The 19,671-nt window shown below is 37.2% G+C and overlaps 1 protein-coding gene across 4 annotated transcripts in view; it reads left to right on the forward strand.

Annotated features, from left to right (window-relative positions):
• ofcc1 (orofacial cleft 1 candidate 1) overlaps nt 1–19,427 on the forward strand; it is a 79,671-nt gene extending 60,244 nt beyond the window's left edge. For 3 of the 4 annotated variants that reach the window (XM_027169841.2, XM_027169860.2, XM_027169851.2), the window contains 4 exons: nt 1,615–1,774; nt 14,769–14,948; nt 18,993–19,128; nt 19,229–19,427. In XM_027169841.2, coding sequence (XP_027025642.2) covers nt 1,615–1,774; nt 14,769–14,948; nt 18,993–19,128; nt 19,229–19,284 — 532 coding nt within the window. In that variant the 3' untranslated portion in view covers nt 19,285–19,427. Of the gene's footprint in view, nt 1–1,614; nt 1,775–14,218; nt 14,949–18,992; nt 19,129–19,228 lie in introns of all 4 variants that reach the window. The other variant, XR_003444240.2, reaches the window with a different exon arrangement.
• Nucleotides 19,428–19,671: the final 244 nt, after the last annotated feature.

Here is a 19,671-nt window from a genome sequence, read left to right on the forward strand (position 1 = left end):
TTTATCACAGCGCTATACTTTTCCTGGTATTCAGTCCACAGTAAGTGTGCTGTGGTTTCAGCCACCAAGGCATAGGCAGCAGATCCTTTGATTCATGTCATTTGTGAGATGGGCCTCCATGGATGAGACTTGTGTATCCAGCACATCTAGCAGATGTTTGATATCTGCTGCTCAATTCAGCAATTATGTCAATAACTTTTTCAGCAATTTGTGATACAGTAGCTCTACAGTAGACTGGAACAAACGCTCTAGCCTTTCACATCAATGAGCTTTGGGTGCCCATCATCTTGTTGCCAGTTCACCAGTTGTCCTTCCCTTCGGAAAACATTTGGGTGGTACTTAAAACTGCAAACCAGTTTTACACCCTACAAGATCTGCCATTTTGGAGATGCTATTATTTCTAGCCATCACAACTTAGCCCTTGTCAATGTTGCTTGGCTTCTTATCCTTTCCCATGTTTTCTGTATCCAACACATTAACTTTTCTAAACCAAATTCCTAAAAGAATTTACTCTGACCATGATTCAGTGGTATCAGAACACATAATGCTGCATTTGGGGCTGCTTAGACTAGTGACCCCTGTCTACTGTCGACAGCACCTACCACAGGACACAATAGAAGAAGAACAATCACCGCATCTAATGAATTGTCTATTACATTATGTGGACAGACAAGTGTATACAAGTGTATATGTGTTTTCAGTAAATAATAACTTTCAAATATCACTAACGCACATGATTTGGACATAATTCTGGTGTGACTGTGTTACTGTCATATCCAGTACACTCATATTCACATTAATAGGAACACCGGTAAACCTGCACATTTATGCAGTTATCCAATTGGCCAAACATATGTCAGCAGCACAAAATAATGCAGATACAGGTCAAGAGCTTCAGTTATCATTTATTTCAAACATCAGAATAGGGAAATCTCAGGAACGATGCAGCATCCTGGACAAATGAGAATACTCCAGGTCACATATTAATCAAACATATCATTGTTGGTACCAGAAGAATTAAAGTATGAGTATTCATAAATTACTGAATCATCTACCACCATGTTTGATGCATTGTGTGTTCAGAGATACCTTTGACTTACCACAGTTTTATAGAGTGCTTATCTGAGTTAATACAGATCTTCGGGCAGTTCAGATCAGTCTCCTCTGATCTCTCCCATTAACACTGTGTTTCAGCATGTAGACACTCTGATCACAGGATGTATTTTGTATCTCACATTATTCTTTGTGAACCCTGGAAAATGCTAGGTCAGCAGCTTCTGAAATACTCAGCCCAGCTCATCTGGCACCAACATCTATGCCATGGTTAAAGACACAGAGATCACACTTTTTACACATTCTAGTATTTGATGTGAAGCTGATGTTTGGTCTGAAACTCTGGACCTGTATCTGAATGATATTATGCATTGTGCTGCTGCTGCATGATTGACTGACTGGATAACAGATGCAGTTCAATAATACATGGTTATTAATTTGGATAAATAAGTAAATGCTTGTTGTGTTTAATTAAAAAACCTCTAAGCTGATGAGAGCAATTCGGGGATAAATGGTTATATTTGATTAATACTCTTGTGTGGGCTTTCTTTTTTATTCCAGGTCCCATAATGATGGCAGAATCCTGGATGTGTACCTTCGTCTCCACAGTCCAGAGAGGGCATTTTTTATCCCAGATGATTTAGAAGTGTCCAATCAGGAGCTTAGTTACATTGTAAAAAATGCGGAGCAATGGAGAGGTTTCAATGGCGAGAGACGAAAGGTTTGTGCAGATCGTTTGCTTTAATTCATTGGTCTAGATGTCTCGTGTGTTTTAACCACCATTTTCACCATCAAAAAGACTGCCAAATCTCTCAGTGTTCCTCAAGCCCAAAAGCTTAGCTGGATTAATGTGTGATTTAAAAAAAGGCTTAATATTAATCCATTCGATTGCTTCTGCTAAATTGCCCAACTGCTGGCTGATAGTTCATGTCATGACTCCTAGACTATGTGAAGAAGGAAAGCCATTTTTAAAAATGTACTTTTTCTTGTAAATGATTTTTAACACAGTTCTGATTCTGGGTATTTAAAGTGAGTCTATCAAAGCTTAATGGCATTTTAACATGCTCTAATGGTTTCCTGTAACATCACAAAGGACTGCTCATGAACAGGAATGATAATTGAAAAAACTGATGAAATCAGGAATTAGGATGATTGATAATTCATGCATGGAGTTTGAAGATACAGTAATGTAAATGATTCTTTAGTTACATTTCTGAAAGCTACAAATTCATCTCAGAGGTCTTTAGTTTCATGTTAATTAATTGGAGATAATTACCCAAACTGGATCTCAGCAATTGTTTGATTAGACCACGGAAACCAGGTTCTAACTTTTTACTTTATTTTTCACTGAAGAAAGGCTATTTTAACAAATACCTGCCTTTAGACCCATCGTTAACGCATAATCCAGTATATTTACTTTTGGCTGATGCTTTTAGAAAAGACTTCCAACTGATGTATAACACTCAGCTGAAGGTTAAGGTTAAAGGGTTTTGTCTTGAGTAAATTATGGTAAAATTCACAGCCCCCCATTGTTTTTTTACAGTTCACATATTAACATGCGTTCTTTGCCGTCAGTTCAACATCTTTGTTTTGCTTTTACTTTCTTGATTTCTTCAATCTTTTTACTCTCTGACCTTCAGGGCTTAGTACGTAACATACAGGGTAAGACCTCACTAGCTGTGTGTGTCTGGAGAACAGTGGAATGCATTTGCAATGATTCTCATTTAGACAATGACTTTTCACCATCTCCTCTCTTCATCCCAACCTTCAGTCGCTGTACAGTTCTGTTCCAGAATTACAGCAATCACTGCTTTCCTAATATTGCCCCTAATTCCCCCTTATTGAACTGATAAAATGATAACACATTAAAGCCCTTTGCCAGCATGATGAAAATTTAGGGTTATTGCATTTCACCATTTTTAACATTATCCAGCTAGGCAATTTTTCATTTAAATAAGACGGCCTGGGCCATTATTTTATAATTATTATAGCAAGTTCTGCCTGCAAAAAAGGGTGACTTTCTCAACTCTCCAAATACATATCCCTATTAAACTAATTTGCCTACATGCAAATTTTGTCATTTATATCTCATTAACTATTTATCATCACCATATCAAAGAAACGTATGCAGATAGGGAAGGGAGCATTGAGACAAATTTGAAACTAATATTTTGCAACTCTAATGATTTTTGCATCTTTAATTAGATAGGAGAAGGTTGATATGATTAGGTCAGGATGCAGTGGTTTTCATTAAAAATACATTTCCAAAACTGTATTCCAAATGTGCCGTAGCAATTACATAGAGAATCCAGCATGTTTCTTATTATGAACCCAATTAATGTAGGAGAGGCACAATTTTAATAACAAGAGGCCATGAGGCTTTCATTAGGAAAGACAAGAAGAAGGAGAATCTGAAGTTTCTCTAAGTACAAAAACTGAGCTATCGGATGTTTCAAACATTCATTTGATTTTACAGTGAATATTTTAGCAGGCTTTAGCCCTTTATATATTGGCCTTTGTTTTATATTAATGTTCTCAATTAAGAATTTTCAGTTTATAAAAATAACCATAAGAGAGATAAAAAAAAAATTTAATCATTAGATTAGGAAATGATTGACACAATTACAACAACACTAAACTATAAAGCATCAAATAATACTGGACAAAACATATGTAAATAAAACTAATATATATATATATATATATATATATATATATATATATATATATATATATATATATATATATATAGAGAGAGAGAGAGAGAGAGAGAGAGAGAGAGAGAGAGAGAGAGATTGATTTAAATCTAGTTTTATATATTTAGTTTATATATTTCATATAAAATATCTCTTTTTTTTATTTTTACCATATAAATATGAAAAACTAATTTTTTCACCTATTTTGGTTTCAGTATTTACTGAACTAGACTTATCTGTCTATCCACTTTATCACTTTTTGTCATTCAGCATGTGGAAAACCTTTACCATAAAATCCACATACAGTTCTTTAATTTATTGTATTGTTTATCTGATTACTGTGATCATCAAATTAAACAAACAAACAAACAAACACCTATTAGACATGACCTTCCTCAACATCATGATGGTGGAAGAGTTGTAAACTCTTCCAGAGCTCATCTCACAAAATGAAGCCCCTGAGTCTGTGGGACTAGCAAACATATCCAGATGATCACAGCATGGTTACAGGAGCACAAGATCACAGGTTTGAAACAACCATTAAACCTATAGTCTACACTGGGGAAGGCATCCACATGTACAAACCTAAACAGAATACGTCAAATTAAAACAGGCCCAGTGTCGTTATTCTCTCCATGAGAGGCTCTACAAAATTGTATGACTCTGTTAAAGAACACTAATGCACTGACCCGTTAAATGACGACTTGTTAGAGAATGACGCCTGCACTACATCATCTAGCTTTGTTTTTTTTATCTAAACACAGTTGGTGCTGATTAGTTGATGAATTCATTCACGTGTTATTGTTAAGTAAATCCCTTTCTTTTAATAAAATTGTATGAAATTCTAAATATCACTTTATTTAAAAGAATGGTATTCCTAATTTTAGTCTCAGGTCTGCCAAATAAATAAATAACAATCCCAGTATAGTTAAAGAAAAAAATTATTACTTTTTGCAAAAGAAAGAAAGAAAGAAAGAAAGAAAGAAAGAAAGAAAGAAAGAAAGAAAGAAAGGAAGGAAGACAGGAAACAATAAAGAAAGAAAGAAAGAAAGAAAGAAAGAAAGAAAGAAAGAAAGAAAGAAAGAAAGAAAGAAAGAAAGGAAGGAAGGAAGGAAGGAAGACAGGAAACAAGAAAGAAAGAAAAAAAGACAGAAAGAAAGAAAGAAAGACAGGAAACAAGAAAGAAAGAAAGAAAGAAAGAAAGAAAGAAAGAAAGAAAGAAAGAAAGAAAGAAAGAAAGATAATCATTTTGGTATTATTATGCATTACCTATAAGCTAAGCCTGGCTGCTTCTAGCACTCATGGCTAAAGATTCACTACATGACAGATTCATACAGCTGAGGACTTTTGCGGTAGAAATAATTAAACCATAAGTCAGCATGATTACACTGCTACATTTACATATGTGGAGAAAACTGATGCTGCCATTCCTTAGAAAATTGGAATTTCTCCACAGAAGACGCAAATAGATCTTAATCGAATCGTTCATGATGGTTTAAGTGAGGTTCAGTGGTTTTACGGTTATGCAGTATTATAACAACAAATACTAATAACAAACGCACACAGAGTCTCTGGTGTCTCTTTGTCTTACGGTGCCACATAAAATAATGAAAAGATTTAAGTTACGCTTTACCTTTAAACACCTGGCAACATACACTGCAGTTTTAATTCAGTATTTATATTGCACAATATACTACAAACAAGATGCTTAAAGACCAAACTGTAGTAAAGTGTTAATGCTAGTTTGTTTCCCATGAGCTTTAAAACAATAAAACAAGATCCACATTCAATAACACATCCACAAATGGCCTGGTGTTACTATCATCAAACACTGTGTAATTTTCAGCAGCTGATCATAAAACATAATCCGATTTTTTTACTCTTTAATTAACTTTATATTATGGCTTATATTCTTTCAGGCCATGTGATGATCATTATTGCTCCTGTTTAAGATATTACACTCTGCTATTAACATTTGAGTACTGAATATTATAACATAAATGCCACTAGATTTAGCAGTTGTGCGTATTCTTTTTGTGCCTATTTAATATTCAGTATAAATTGCAACAATTTCCAACTTCAAAACTGTGCAGCAGAGCTTTCACTGATGGCAGTTATCTGTCTATGTGAAGTAGGCAACTCACCCTTTATTTAATCTTCTTTTCAGTTTTTGTGTGCTGCATTGTAAAGCAACTGCATGGAGCTGAGAGAGATAGAAAATGAAGTGGTGCCTAAAATCATAGCGTGTGTGTAATGAGGGCATTAATTATGTATAGCCATTGGTGCAGATGGACCTCATTAATTGTCTGCTGTCGCCTTCTTGATTACTGTACCTGGGAGGGAGGTACTAATGCCTGCCGCGTTTTAGCAGGTAATGCAAACTGTTTTGTCACCGAGTGTTTGACAGTGACGGAGCAGCCGTGTGCCAGAACTCTAATCTTCGCCATAATTCTCCAGAAACTTCATGGTGACATTGATTTTGCTAATGGCCGCTGATAGCCCCCGAGATGTTTTCGCAACTAAAATTGCATCAAGATTCTAACAAAGCCACAGCGTTTGTCTCCCCGTCTCTCCTTAATGTGTTTCCACAGGCAGAATTTAGGGAACACCGAAGGTGCTTTACAAAACAACGGATTGGTGGGTATGTTGGGGGGCTGTCATGAGAGGCAGACTGCAGAATTGAGGCCTAATGATGAGCAGACTGTGTTGATTTTTCTCTCTCTCTTTCTCTCTTCTCTCTCTCTCATATATTATTAAGTGAGTGATAGGGAAGACCTCTACTGTGATCTGTGGCCTCAATCTTAGATTCAGTGCATAGTTAATAACAGCATAAACCGCTGCTATTACAAATTGTTACATTGCATCACCATCTATTAGCCTACAGACATTGTTATGAAATTATGAGTCTGACCGATGTGTGTGCAGCCACAACATTCTACATCACTCTCTTCTACTGATGCTTACATTCATTAAACATCAGAAACAAATACTGTAACATGAGAAAGAAGTCCATTATGCTCATGAGACAATTAGACACAGAATTTGTTTGTTAATTCTCACCTGCTGACTAGCAGCGCGTGACCGGGTGCTCCGGCTCCACTGTGAGCCTACAGAGGAAGCAGGTTTCCCTGAAAACAAACCCCGAACAGGAACAAAAACATGACAAAATGACACAAGGGAGGGGTTGACCTGATACTGCTGGGGTCACGGTGAGGCACCTGCACCCCTCTACAAGCACACCAACGTCCCTTTTACAAAGCTGTTTGCTTGCATTATGTCTGAGAGCTGCTTCTTCAATTACAGGATGCTATTAGTGGACAGTGCTGTGCATGGGTTGGCAGGCCTGAGGCTACAGAGCCCTCACACACACATCACAATATGAGATGTGACTAGGCAAGGGGTGGGCATGCCGTGGAGAAAAGGTCAACAGCTTTTGCTGGGCAGCAATGTGTGAAAGTTGTGCAGCCACACAATGGTACAGGAAGTCGTGAGGCGTGAGGTAGAGAAAGAATTTCCCTGCATGTGCATTTACATTTACTATATTGGTTTGTGTATTAAATATTTTGAGCATTTTCTCTCTATAGTACACAATAGTATTTTTACACTCTATTCAGAATAGTGCAATAATAATAATAATAATAATAATAATAATAATAATAATAATAATAATAATAATAATAATAATAATAATAATAATAATAATAATAATAACTGAGAGTTTGTGAGCTTGTGGATAAGAGCATTCAGAGGAGAATGCCCAGAAAGGTTCTAGCTTATTGGAAGGTAACAATAACTGAAATAACCACCATAGTGAACAGAAAAGTGTCTCAGAACACACAACACATCAAACCTTAAGGCAGACAACAGCACTAGATTGGATTCCACTCCTCTCAGCCAAGAACAGGACTGTAAGGCTTCAGTGGACTCACACAAACAGATGATGACCGTGACAGTAGACCAGGTGATTTTTAGAGTTATACATGGTGTATATACATGTATTTGTATATATTTTGTATGACATTATTCATCTACTCACAAATGAAAAAAAAAAAGCTTATTAAAGAAAAGCTTATTTCCTAAAACATTGTCCATGTATGCTTAGATGATGTATTGATTCATGCTAAAAATATTGTTTCATGGGATTCTGTTATTTTTTGGGATCAGTTTATTCTTATCTTATCTAAGAATTGTTCATTTCTGTACCGTCATTGTTTTTACCCTTCAGTAGAGGTACAATCACATCATTTCAGACACCGGTTTAAATATTATACGAAGCCAGATTTTAAATTCTTTGACTTTTTTAATATCTTGAGTGGTTTCGACTCTAAGTTTATCAATAGAATTTTTACATTTCAACAAGTCCGGCTTAATTCTAATCAATAAAAGGTGGTGTGGGACAAATAATAATCATTACTATAGAGGTTAATAGTCATTTTATCTGAAATTATCAGAAGTTTTGTAATTTTACCTCGTTGTGATAATGAGCAATATTTTCATTGCTGCTGATTTTTTTGTAGATCAGATGTATGTCAAAGGTCTGAAAAAAAGAGTAGTCTTTCATTTAGCTAAAGAGCTAGACTGACTGATTCCACAAAATCTGGGAGATTCATTCAGCAGACACATTGGAGATGGGCTTTTCATTTCATTTCATCCTAATATGTTGCTCACCAAGTCAGCTGTCAAAACAAATGCAGCTGGAAGCTGCAAAATTAGGTCCACATGTTCAAACTCTCGTAGATCCTGCACCCCTCCTCCTCTCATAATGTAGAACAGAGGGACCAAATTGAACTGTCGACAGATGAGGGAACATTCTCTAGAGATGTTCTGGATGAATGGAATTTTTAAGAAAGACTATGTATGCTCTAGGTTAATATTAGACCAGCCTACTAGTGATATTGTTTACCATTATATCATAATATAATCTTTAGCATTTGTATCAGTCTGGGTTAGAGGGTTTTCTTTTTTTTAATACATTTCGTTTTAAGTTTAGGAGCAGTATATAATGCTGCAGAATTGTTCACGCAAAAGGACATTGTACAGCTGTTTTCTCATACTGGAATAAAAGAGAACCAATTAAAAATACACATCAACTGAGAAATATTTTAGCCTTCCGTTAAAAATATGTATTATTTATTTGAGAAAGTAGATTAAAGTAAAATCGTCCAAGTCTTTGTCTAAGATTGATTTTTAGGCTGTTGAATTGTTGATAATTTTTTATTTTTATTTTTTTTTTGCTTTTTTTTTGCTTTACCTTCTTCTATATGATGCTTTCAAATAATAAATAAATAAATAAATAAATAAATAAATGTGTTGGGATAATGATATAAAGGAAATAAAATAGTGATGTTTGTGAAATTCTTCTTCTTCTTCTTCTTTTTATTATTATTATTATTATTATTATTTATTTATTTATTTATTTATTTATTTATTCATTTATTTTTTTAACATTCAGGAAATGTATAGGAATATAATAAAATAATTTAGATTATATAATATAATTTAACCAAAAGCACATTTTATGCATCATTTCCTTGTTGCAGATTTTATTTTTAAAAAAATGAGAATGTCCTTAAATGCGTACTGCAAGATGCTAAACCCTGAGAACAAACAAAACTTAGAAAGTATTTCTCCCAGGAACTTTTGGTCTTTGCTAGTAAGTAGAAGATCACCTTAAGGAATTGTTTATGGATTAAACAGGCGTTTTAAAGCATTTATAGAAGCAGATTAGTGACAGGGAATTATGCAGATGCATCAGTTAGATAATCCTCAGATGAGATGTTATCACCTGAAGTGTCTCACCTTGCCTTTTTACCTTCTTTGTTCCAACTTTCTCAGTTCTTAGTGTTATTCTCTTCTGAGTATTTAAAATTTTTCTAAATCTTACATTGAAGCAGCTAGGATTTTAGTGCAGAGACTGAGTTTACACTTGGGTAAATGACAGATGAATGGTTTTGCAGTACTAAAACATGCCGTTCTTCCATCAGTTACCATGTCATATCTGAGCATTTACCAGGTAACAGTCAGCTTCTGCAGATCCAAATAGCAGATGAACAGCATTAATTGCATAAACTGGCTGCTCCCTCTTCCACAAGTCTACAATAATAGCCTATTTCAATTCTATTCTAATGGCTGGCAATGTGCGGGTTATCCATGCGTGGGACCGAGCTCTGATTAGCTGAGCTTTCTACATCTGCTGGTTTAGAATATGAATTAGAATTACAATGCATCTGCTCTGCTGCTTTCCAATATGAACTCTCAGCCATAGAACTCTGCATTCACAGAAATGACATAAAAATTGCATCGCTATTATGTAAACATTATGGTTCAAATGTAGGCATTAATCAAACGAGACGGTTGTATTTGGAACAGAACTGTAGAGCACATGCACACACTTTACTGGTCTGTTATTTATGGAGAATTGATAAGTGAATGCATTATGGTGCATTAAGAGGAGACACGTCAGATATGTTTGTCCGTGCACAATACAGAACAGAATACATTTACCGCTTCACTGCTGGTTTGGTTGTGAGTTTGGGTTCAGTTGGGTTTTCTAGCACCAGTTACTAACACCTCCCTTACCATAATGTTAGTTTTATTGGCTAATCTAAATGTAAATACTGAGGTGTGATTAAGTATAAGAATGTGTGTGCATGTGGCCCTGTGATGGACTGGCGTCCCATCCAATGCGTGCTTAGACCCAGTGTTCCAGATCCTCCTCAACTCTGATCAGTATAAACAGGTTATTGGAGATCAGCAAATGAATGGAAATTGTGAACCACTCTTGTAGTTTCTCTTATTTATTGGTTTATATATCTGCATGTGATTCAGATCTGTTGAGCAGACTGAACAAGTGTCTGCACAGTGTCCTAGTACTGGAAGCTTGACCAGGTCATGCTTGCATGCCTGGGGTCTGTGCATCTGTGTGCATGTGTCAATGAGCAAAAACATGAAATTGTTGAGAAAAAATTGAGAGATATTAAAAAATGTAAATTATGTGTTCCCAGACATGGTTATGTTTAGGTCTGTGTTTACATCTTACGCATAAGTAAGCATCAATAAGTTTTTTTTTTTTTTTCTGTAATCTTTATACATATTTATATTTGTATCACTGGATGTCTGTGATGTAAATCTCTCACTGGCACACAATGGCTCCTGTTGGTTCTGTCTGTCTGTCCATCATTCCTTTTCGATCGACCAATCCTCTCTTTGTGCTCTGTGCTCTATCATATCCAACTGTACCAGACTTGCCATGTGCCACTACCACATAAATAACCCAGGCTGTCCGCCACACACACTCACACACAGACTCATTCAAATGCACCTGTCACTGTGATAAAGCACTCGCCCGCAGGGAAGCATTGTTTACATTTTCACTCCACTCTTCGCAAAAGTGAGATTCTAATTATTTTTCCCCACTGTAAATTAAAGCCAAGTGGGACAGAACCAGGAGCCCAGAGGATCCAGCAGGTGCAACACTACACTCTCTTTATCACTCTCTCACTCTTCACTCTATCATTATCTCTATATCTACTTATCTGTCTGTGTATGTGATGTATGTATTTATATGTAGTGTATCTCCAAGTACTGGTTGGATTGTTCTGATCACAGAGGTCACCAGCAAGGAGGTGGGTGAGAACGTGAGGAAGGCAGATGTGAGAAACTTCACTTATACGCATATACATAGACACACATGCGTACACACAGTTGACTTTGCTGTTGTGCTCATTACATGCAAGTCTAGAGATATTCAGCCGAGTGGAATACATTATTCCTCACATTTCATACATAATAATGTGCCAAAATTGCATTGCATTATTTGTCATCCAGATGACTAGAGAGACAGAGATGGCGAGAGAGAAGGGAAAGATTTAATTAGCTCAACGAGTATGCAGATGGAAGGTAAAATTAGGCTAAAAAGGGAGCGCTGCAGATGAGTAGACTCAGTAATGATGGCACTATCTTATTTGGATCACTGAGAGCGAGATGATACAAAGCTTTGTTTAGACCTTTTTCTTTTCCTGAAGAATAGCCTTTATGATTTTCTTCTCTTTTGTTCTGCTCACTTACAGTAGATGATGTAGATGGCAACAATTATTCTATATGTGGTGTTAATAAAAGTTGAATTTAAAAGACAACAAACCAGTTTGTGGAGGCAGAACACCGGTGCTGTGCCAATGATGTGTAGCTTTTCCTGGTTTGTTATTACTAACCTTTATAGTTTTATTATTTCATATATGGTCTTTCAAATCTGCATACGTTTATTTGACCTTTTGTTTCTGGAGTCTGTTATTGTGGCTTTCCCTCTCGGTGCTGCACAGCATATAGTATAATCCACACCAGTCTCATATGACTCTCCATCAGCACAACTACAACTCTATTATGAAGCAGCTTTTCCTTGTACGACACTCTTTTAGCTTGTGCATTAAGAATGTATTGAATACAGGAGACACTTACACTTGAGTGCGACGCTTATCAAATTTCGTATATCCATTTTTACAAATCTGGAAACATGTAATCTCATTTGGCTGGGAGCAGACGCAGGCTCATTTCGAGGAGAGTTGAGCTTCGGCTGCCGTTTTTATTTCCACTTCCTGGATCCTGGCCTGTCTGTGCATTTGCCGTAACATCTGTAAAATGCAGAATTTATGTCAGGGTTTGGAGACATGGTTTGATGTTTATAGTCCTCAAAGAAGCAGTTGCTGTCTCTGTTGATGCAAATAAAGGGACAGATATGGGGCTCTATCAGATCCCCATGTACAGACGTCCACAATAAATCCAGACTAGATTGGTTAGAATTAGGTTAGCTCACTTGAATGCTATCTGCTTAATCCACAGATGGGCTCTCTGAGAACACCCAGGCTTTGAGTCTAAATCAGTCACTTAGTGCCAGCGCTGGGACAATGGCACAGAAACCACTCTACCACACACACACACACACACACACACTCACACACACACACACACACACACACACCGGGATAACACCTACTTACTCTCCTCATTATGCTAATAAAAATATTCAGTAGATGAATTATGATGAGAAAAAAGTGATCAAAATGATATATTTAAGTTATAATTTGATGTATTTATGTATATGAGCATTTTAACCCCCAAACAATGATCCATGCAGATTAGCACTGAGCCAGACTCTATAGAGTGCCAGATTTCCTCATGATTACAAGGACTTGAGCAGGTATTGCGTAATGTACAACCTTGGAATTGGGATGCTTTCATATTAAACTATGTAGAGTAAAATACAATATAGAACACACATGTGGCACAGTCAACACCGGGTCCTGACACACAAGACACTTCAGGTTGGAAGTGATTGGGAAAGGGGAGTGTTTCTAATTTACTAGGTAATTTCTTTCTGATGCCTTTCAGAATTTCTGATGGTGCACAATGTGAGCATTCTCTCCGGGCTTTCTATACTTGTGAAGTGTCTAATTGCATTCGGTAATGACTCTTGTCCTAATAGTAACGTCAGTCAGTGTACGCAACACCTTTAAGTAGCTGAAAAACTGACTTGAAATTAAGTTTTTTTTAGCTTGACCCTGCCCTCGTTTTCCCAACAACACTTTGTTCCTGCTTGTTGTTGTTGTTGATCAGAGTCATAATTACTGGGCCAGCTGAAGGGTCACCTTGAGTCTTATAGTTGATAAACTTTAAGCCTTGATTAAGCCTGTAGAAAAGAACCATGAAAAGTAACAGTGAGAGAGTGGAAAACTGAATGAGGTAGAGGATGGGAAACGGAATTGTGCTTTCGAAAAAAAAAAATAACATGCAGCAACAGGCCTGTCCTAGCCTGTTGGCTTCTTTCTCTATCTCTACGACTGATGCCCCTGAATCTGTTCCCGCTCTCAATAGTTTCTGTTTTCCTCCTAACTTCTCCACAACCAACTCACCATATCCGAGAAAAGGGTTTAAACTGTAATGCTGACTAAATCACTCGCATTTGCATAAATACTGTTTGTAGAAACAATTATTTAAATAAATGTCTACGTGTTTGTGGTTAGTATTTGTTTGTTAAACATGACATTATGTTGAATGTAAGCTAGTTCAGCTTGGTGAGAGACTGATCTTGTCACACTGATGTTAAGGCCTTGCTACACACTTGGATTGCTGGTATGTTCTATGCAGTATGGGATTTAACACCACACCAGGAATCTGATCAGCCAAATCAGAGCTGTGCAAGCTGATACCTGGTAAAGCCATCATTTAGTCATAAATTTAAATGAATGTTAGCTCATCAGAAGCAAGTACAGCCATAGTAAATGGTAAGAAGCCAATAATAAGCATGACCATACTATATGGAAATATATTAAAAACTAACTTCATAACATCTGATCTCATTTTACCTGGACCTCTTCAGCATAGGTTAGAGAACATTATTATTACAAGCAAATAGCATATCGTGCATTTCTTTTCTTATTCTATTAAGAAAACGGATTAAAATAAATTTTCTCCAGGCTGTGGGTGTGCTGTGTGTCGTGCCAGGGTCAGAATTGGTTGAGTAATCTGGCAACTTGATCCCCTACATTCCTGCCCCAGCGAGTACGGATCATCAGTAAAGCTGAAGAAGAGTGGCTAAATTAAAGAGGATTACTGTCAACTGGTATGGGATTTGATTCATCTCAAAAGTGCTGAACTGTTGTCAAAGGTACAGGCAGGTAATTGCATCAAAGTGAGCATTTGTGCAGGTATGTGGCACTAAAACCCTTCTCACCTCTACCCTTTGTTTGAATGTGTGCATACCTACCAGAATGTATGCACTACAGAGACGTTTTCTCACTACTTAGCTTTTCATTTTTAGCTGGGCCTGATTTCCTGTAAGCACCTACCTACATGTAGACATAACACTGTTGGGTGGAGAAGTTGATGATGGTGACCTCTTTCTCCTCCTGCCGTCTACAGTCTCTCCTCGCTGACTTTTCAACTAGCTAATCTAGTGCTGTTTGATCATAGCTGTGTCTTTGAGTAGTTTCTAATGAGTTGGGGGATGGGGGAATCTCTCACTAGGTGGCAGTGTATGATTACATCTGGACCCAGGAGGTGTCTGGAGGGTGCGAATCCCCTGGGGCTATAGCCACAGAAGTGGGTGAGACGAGCACCCATGTTTCCATCTACACGCTATACCTGAGCGGCCTTCGTCAGTGCTACAGACACTTCCTCAGGCAGCCCACTGGAGCCATTGTAGAGGTGGGACATGTTTCTCTCTCAGACACTCTTGCTTATTGCTTCCAATAAGCTCATATATAATCGTCCAATCCTATCCATGCATTAATTTATCAGTCTAATCTATGACACTATTTATCAAGGCATGATGGTAATTTTGGGAAACAAAAAATATGCTGTGAATATCCCAATTTTGGTAACTTTGTCTTTACACCCTTTTTAATGCATGAAGTAAAGAAAAAAGTAAATGAATGGTCATTGGTTAGAATGGGCCAGGTTTAAACCTTTTGTTAACTTTACTAGAAGAAGAAAGAGATGTAAGAAAGATACATGAATATACTCTAGGACCAGGACTACTGTATCTGGCCTGGGGCAGTGGGGTCACTTGGATCAAAGAGAGCTTAAAGAAGACCTAAGCGTTTTTGTATCCTTCACCTGCTGACCTTGTTCTAACTCCTGCTCTCTGGGTTTCAGCTAGAAGCTAAGAGAAAAGCATTGATGCGTTCCCCAGTGCTTGTATACTTGGTATGTTTTTGCATGACGCTACACATTACTGCACCCAGTCGAGCAGCACTGAGCAGACTGCTGGCCAGATTGCTGTCTAATTAAATGTTCCGCAGATTCCACTTGGTAACAACTGCAAGCATATGAATTAACTCGCATCCCCCCAAGAACAACCTGGATCAGCCCAACAAAATTAATATTTTAAAACTTTCATGTCAAAAGCAGCAGATTAATGCCGCGTGTGTGTCAACAGCTTGCTCCCAGGGACTGCACTCAGCTAATGGCGGATCACAAGTCTGCTTTTGACGGATGAGAACGACGCCAACACGCGGCATATCTATCAGTCTTAGCGATGCTCCACAAATGCATAGAATACAAAGGAGTGTGAAGTGATCCTAAAAGAAAAAATTAGGTTTAGTTTTCCAGGGAAGTCCTACAGGGTTTCCCTTAACACATACACATCTAAATTGGTTGTTCTTTCTGTTGATTGTTCAGGGATTCACACCGGAAGTGCGGTATTGGATGAAATGTATGATATCATCCTGACCAGTACCTGCTAAAATACCTGCCCATGCTAAATTTCAATCCAGGAGATCGTACCTCTTGAGGACATTCATGTTTTCTTCTGCATGGAAGATGCAAAGTATAAGAGAAAACTGTTGCTCAATCAGAGCAGTTGGTGTGAGAACTTCTCCTGTAACTCTGAAGAATATGAAGCATGCCACTGGTTAGTCTTGACGTCCATCAACTATCTTCTAGCGCCAAAGAGATTTGTTGAAGATACACAAACGGGCCTGAAGATTTAATATAGAAGGGCAAACACTTGATTTTGTGTTTTTATGTTTTGGTGGTAGTTTTTGTGTATCTCTATGATAGTGTTATTTACTATGAAAGTTACAAGAAGGCATTTGCCAGCGTTCAACCTCGTATCCTGAGACATTAGTCTCTGATGGATAAATCTCATTTTACATATCATAATATTTGGAAGGCTGATTTTAAACACAGTGCAGTGGAAAACAAATTTCCTCACCATATGGCTGAAACATTTATTCGATGTAAACAGTCATTTAGTAATCACAGCCTACCTTTATTACACCACGGTGATGTTAAATGCAAAGTTAGAAATTGCTTATGAAACCAAACCATTATTTAAACAGATGTTTACCAACTTCTGAATGGCTCCAAACTGCACATTATAACAGCTCAAACCTGAGTGCAACCATAACTACTCAGCTCCTGATTGAGCTCGGTGCAGCTTCATCTGTAGAAACAAGTTGCCGCTGGACATAAACGTGTGTGAATTCATTATGCTTTGCAGTAGAACGATAGAGGCTTTATGTACGTCTGCGCATGTCTTTCCTCTCAGGCTACTGTTTAAGTGTCTGTGGCCTAAGAAAACGTTGCTGTGGCCCACTGTGTTGTGTCGTCTCTCCTGCCCATATGTCTAGTGGAGCATATGCGAAGCCTGGCATCACTTCTGTAAAATTTCCATTAAAAATGCACAACTAAAGCTCCAACAGCTTGAATATTACCTCCAAACAGATTATTAATGCCTTTGTGAGAAGAGAAAATGAAAAACAAAAGCACTCTGAACATTCAGCATGCACTAAGCACGGACACTTTTTCTTGGAACATTTTAGAGTTTATCAGTTTTTTTTGTGTGTGACTGCCTACTGCCAGTAAACATATCTACACCTGAATTACCAGCATGCTATAATGAACCTTTGTGCTATTGTTCAGGTTTAAAGAATTAGTCTAGGTTTGAAAATTCATTGCTAAGAAGCAAGATTTCTATTCACCAGATACCTCAGAAGCAAGATTTCTCTTTACCAGGTATCTCGGTGTGTACTGTATGTTCGGAGATACCTGGTGAATAGAAATCTTGCTTCTTAGCATTGAATACCTTGATTTGACTAAATTCCTCATGAATATGCAAATAAATAAAGCTGTATTGTACAAAGTCTAAAGTAGACACACTTGCATATTTCGTGGTGCAAAGTGACATATTACGCTATCAAATCTCTCATTAATCGCTCTTTATCTGTGCCTCATGTTCATGACTCACCTTGTATGCAGCCGTGTGAAACACTTCTTAGCCCCACACTGACTCAGATCAGTTCTCAGAATATGAAAAAGTTAACCTTTAAGAAAGAACCTTGCAGCTACTTTAATTGACAAGCTGCATCAATCCTCTCTCCTCCCTGGCCTGCTCTGATAATTACTCCTGCACGTGTTTGATTGCTGCTGTCGAGGGGGAGACTATGCTTCATTTGCTATGTGGTTGACGCATCACTTAAAAAATACAGAGGTGATTTATTGAGCTTACACCTTTTGTAAAAAAAAAAAAAAAATTAAAAATTACTTTATTCCTTTTTTTTATTTATTTGCTGCAAAATGATGTCCTTGGCGAGTGTGTGTGTGTGTGTGTGTGTGTGTGTGTGTGTGTGTGTGTGTGTGTGTGTGTGTGTGTGTGTGTGTGCGTGCGTGTGTTATAATGCAAGCTGGAAGGCATATCTCTTATGTAGGGAGACCTTGGGTTTGTGAATGGTGCAATTATCCTGCAGGTTTGTGCTGGTCAAAACATGCTTTTAGAATATCACAGAACTATTTACAGACAGATTCAGATAAACTCTTCAAACATGTGAATGCTCAAGAGCAGATTTGTTATTCACTGCTGATTTTCTACTGTCGCCTCCAAGATTATTGGCACAGTTAACAGAGAGGGGTAAAAAAAAGTTGAAAAATCTCTTTGTGGGAGGGAGGAGGGCATAACAGCACTGACTGTTCTACTGTAATGCTTGATGAGATCATTCCAAAATCTCTCCAAATTCCAAATTATGGACTCTCTTTCTTAGTTTATTCCACAGATTTTACTGTAAATGGGTTCAAGTCAGAGGACTAGTGTAGTCATAAAAATACATTTTGTGGTCATTTACTTTAACCATATTTAGGGCCATTGGCAACTGTATTATTTGGCCTCTCTAGATATATTCTAACAGTGATAATGGTCATGTTTATAGTCATGTATCTATGTTGGCCTCACTGAAGGTCAAAAATGCATTTGTTTCATTTTATTGGTGTGTTCTCTAATCTTCTTCATGTTGATAAATGAATAAAATTTCAACTCTCAAAAATATTGGCATCCTACTTATAACCAATGTCTATATTTTGTCAGTGTTCAGACATCCTATATTAAACATTCACTATGGTGGACTTTAACTTAGCTGCACGCTCATCTCCACTCTGAACTCACGCTCATCTCCACTCTGCTGTTCTCTGCTAAGATTGATATATAATAAATACTTATAGATTTTGGGGTTGATTTATATCCTATTGATACAAGACATCAGTGATGACTATCAGCGTGTCAATAAGAATTTCTAGAGGTGCCAACAATTGTGACACATGTGATAAGTTAGACACAATTATGTAGGGTATTTGACGGGAGAGGAAATCTGTTCTTCTCATTGAGTGTTAAATTCATACAGATGTCTTCAAATATGAAACTCACATATGCATATCTAATTTATCTTTTGGTCTTGTGTTCCTGTCTATGGTGCTCAGCTCATCGGGGATTTGGACGGTGCCGCTGCTCATCAGAACGTCCACTATCAGAAGAAAGGGCAGAATGATGTTGATAGGAGGATGAAGAACTCAACAAATACACTTAGAGAGAGGAAGAGCAAGAATCCTACATGGCGTAAGTGTTTGGCCTTGTTCAAACTAAACTGAGCTTTTGTTAGATTTATGTCTGAGTGTGTTTTTCATTTGTTTGTTTGTGTGCGTGTGTGTGTTTTCAGGTTGTAACAGGGTTGGACCTCTCAGTGGGATTGCCTGTGAGCCTAAGGATCACTGAAGCTGAAGCAAGGCTGCTTTACTGGAGTTAAAACCAAATAAGAAAAGTCACAAATACAAACATTTTTTTTAAAGAAAATACATGAGCTAATGTTTCTATTCCAAGTTAAATGTTTCCATCTTGAATAAATAATGAAATACACACATTCTGACCAGGTGTGAGATACACCTCAGATAAAACATACACTGTGCACAAATGAGCACACACACACACCTAAACACACACCCAAACATGTGTCTGTGTGTAGTGTATACACCATATCTACTTTATTTTTCATTTAGTTACCTACTAACTGAAAATCGTGTAGACACCATAAAGCTAAACCTGAATATAAAGTCTGATGTAGACATTATAATCATTGTAAAGAAAAAAAACATTCCATTATAA

Source organism: Tachysurus fulvidraco, chromosome 25 (genome assembly GCF_022655615.1).
Source record: "Tachysurus fulvidraco isolate hzauxx_2018 chromosome 25, HZAU_PFXX_2.0, whole genome shotgun sequence".
NCBI classification, from domain to species: Eukaryota; Metazoa; Chordata; class Actinopteri; order Siluriformes; family Bagridae; genus Tachysurus; species Tachysurus fulvidraco.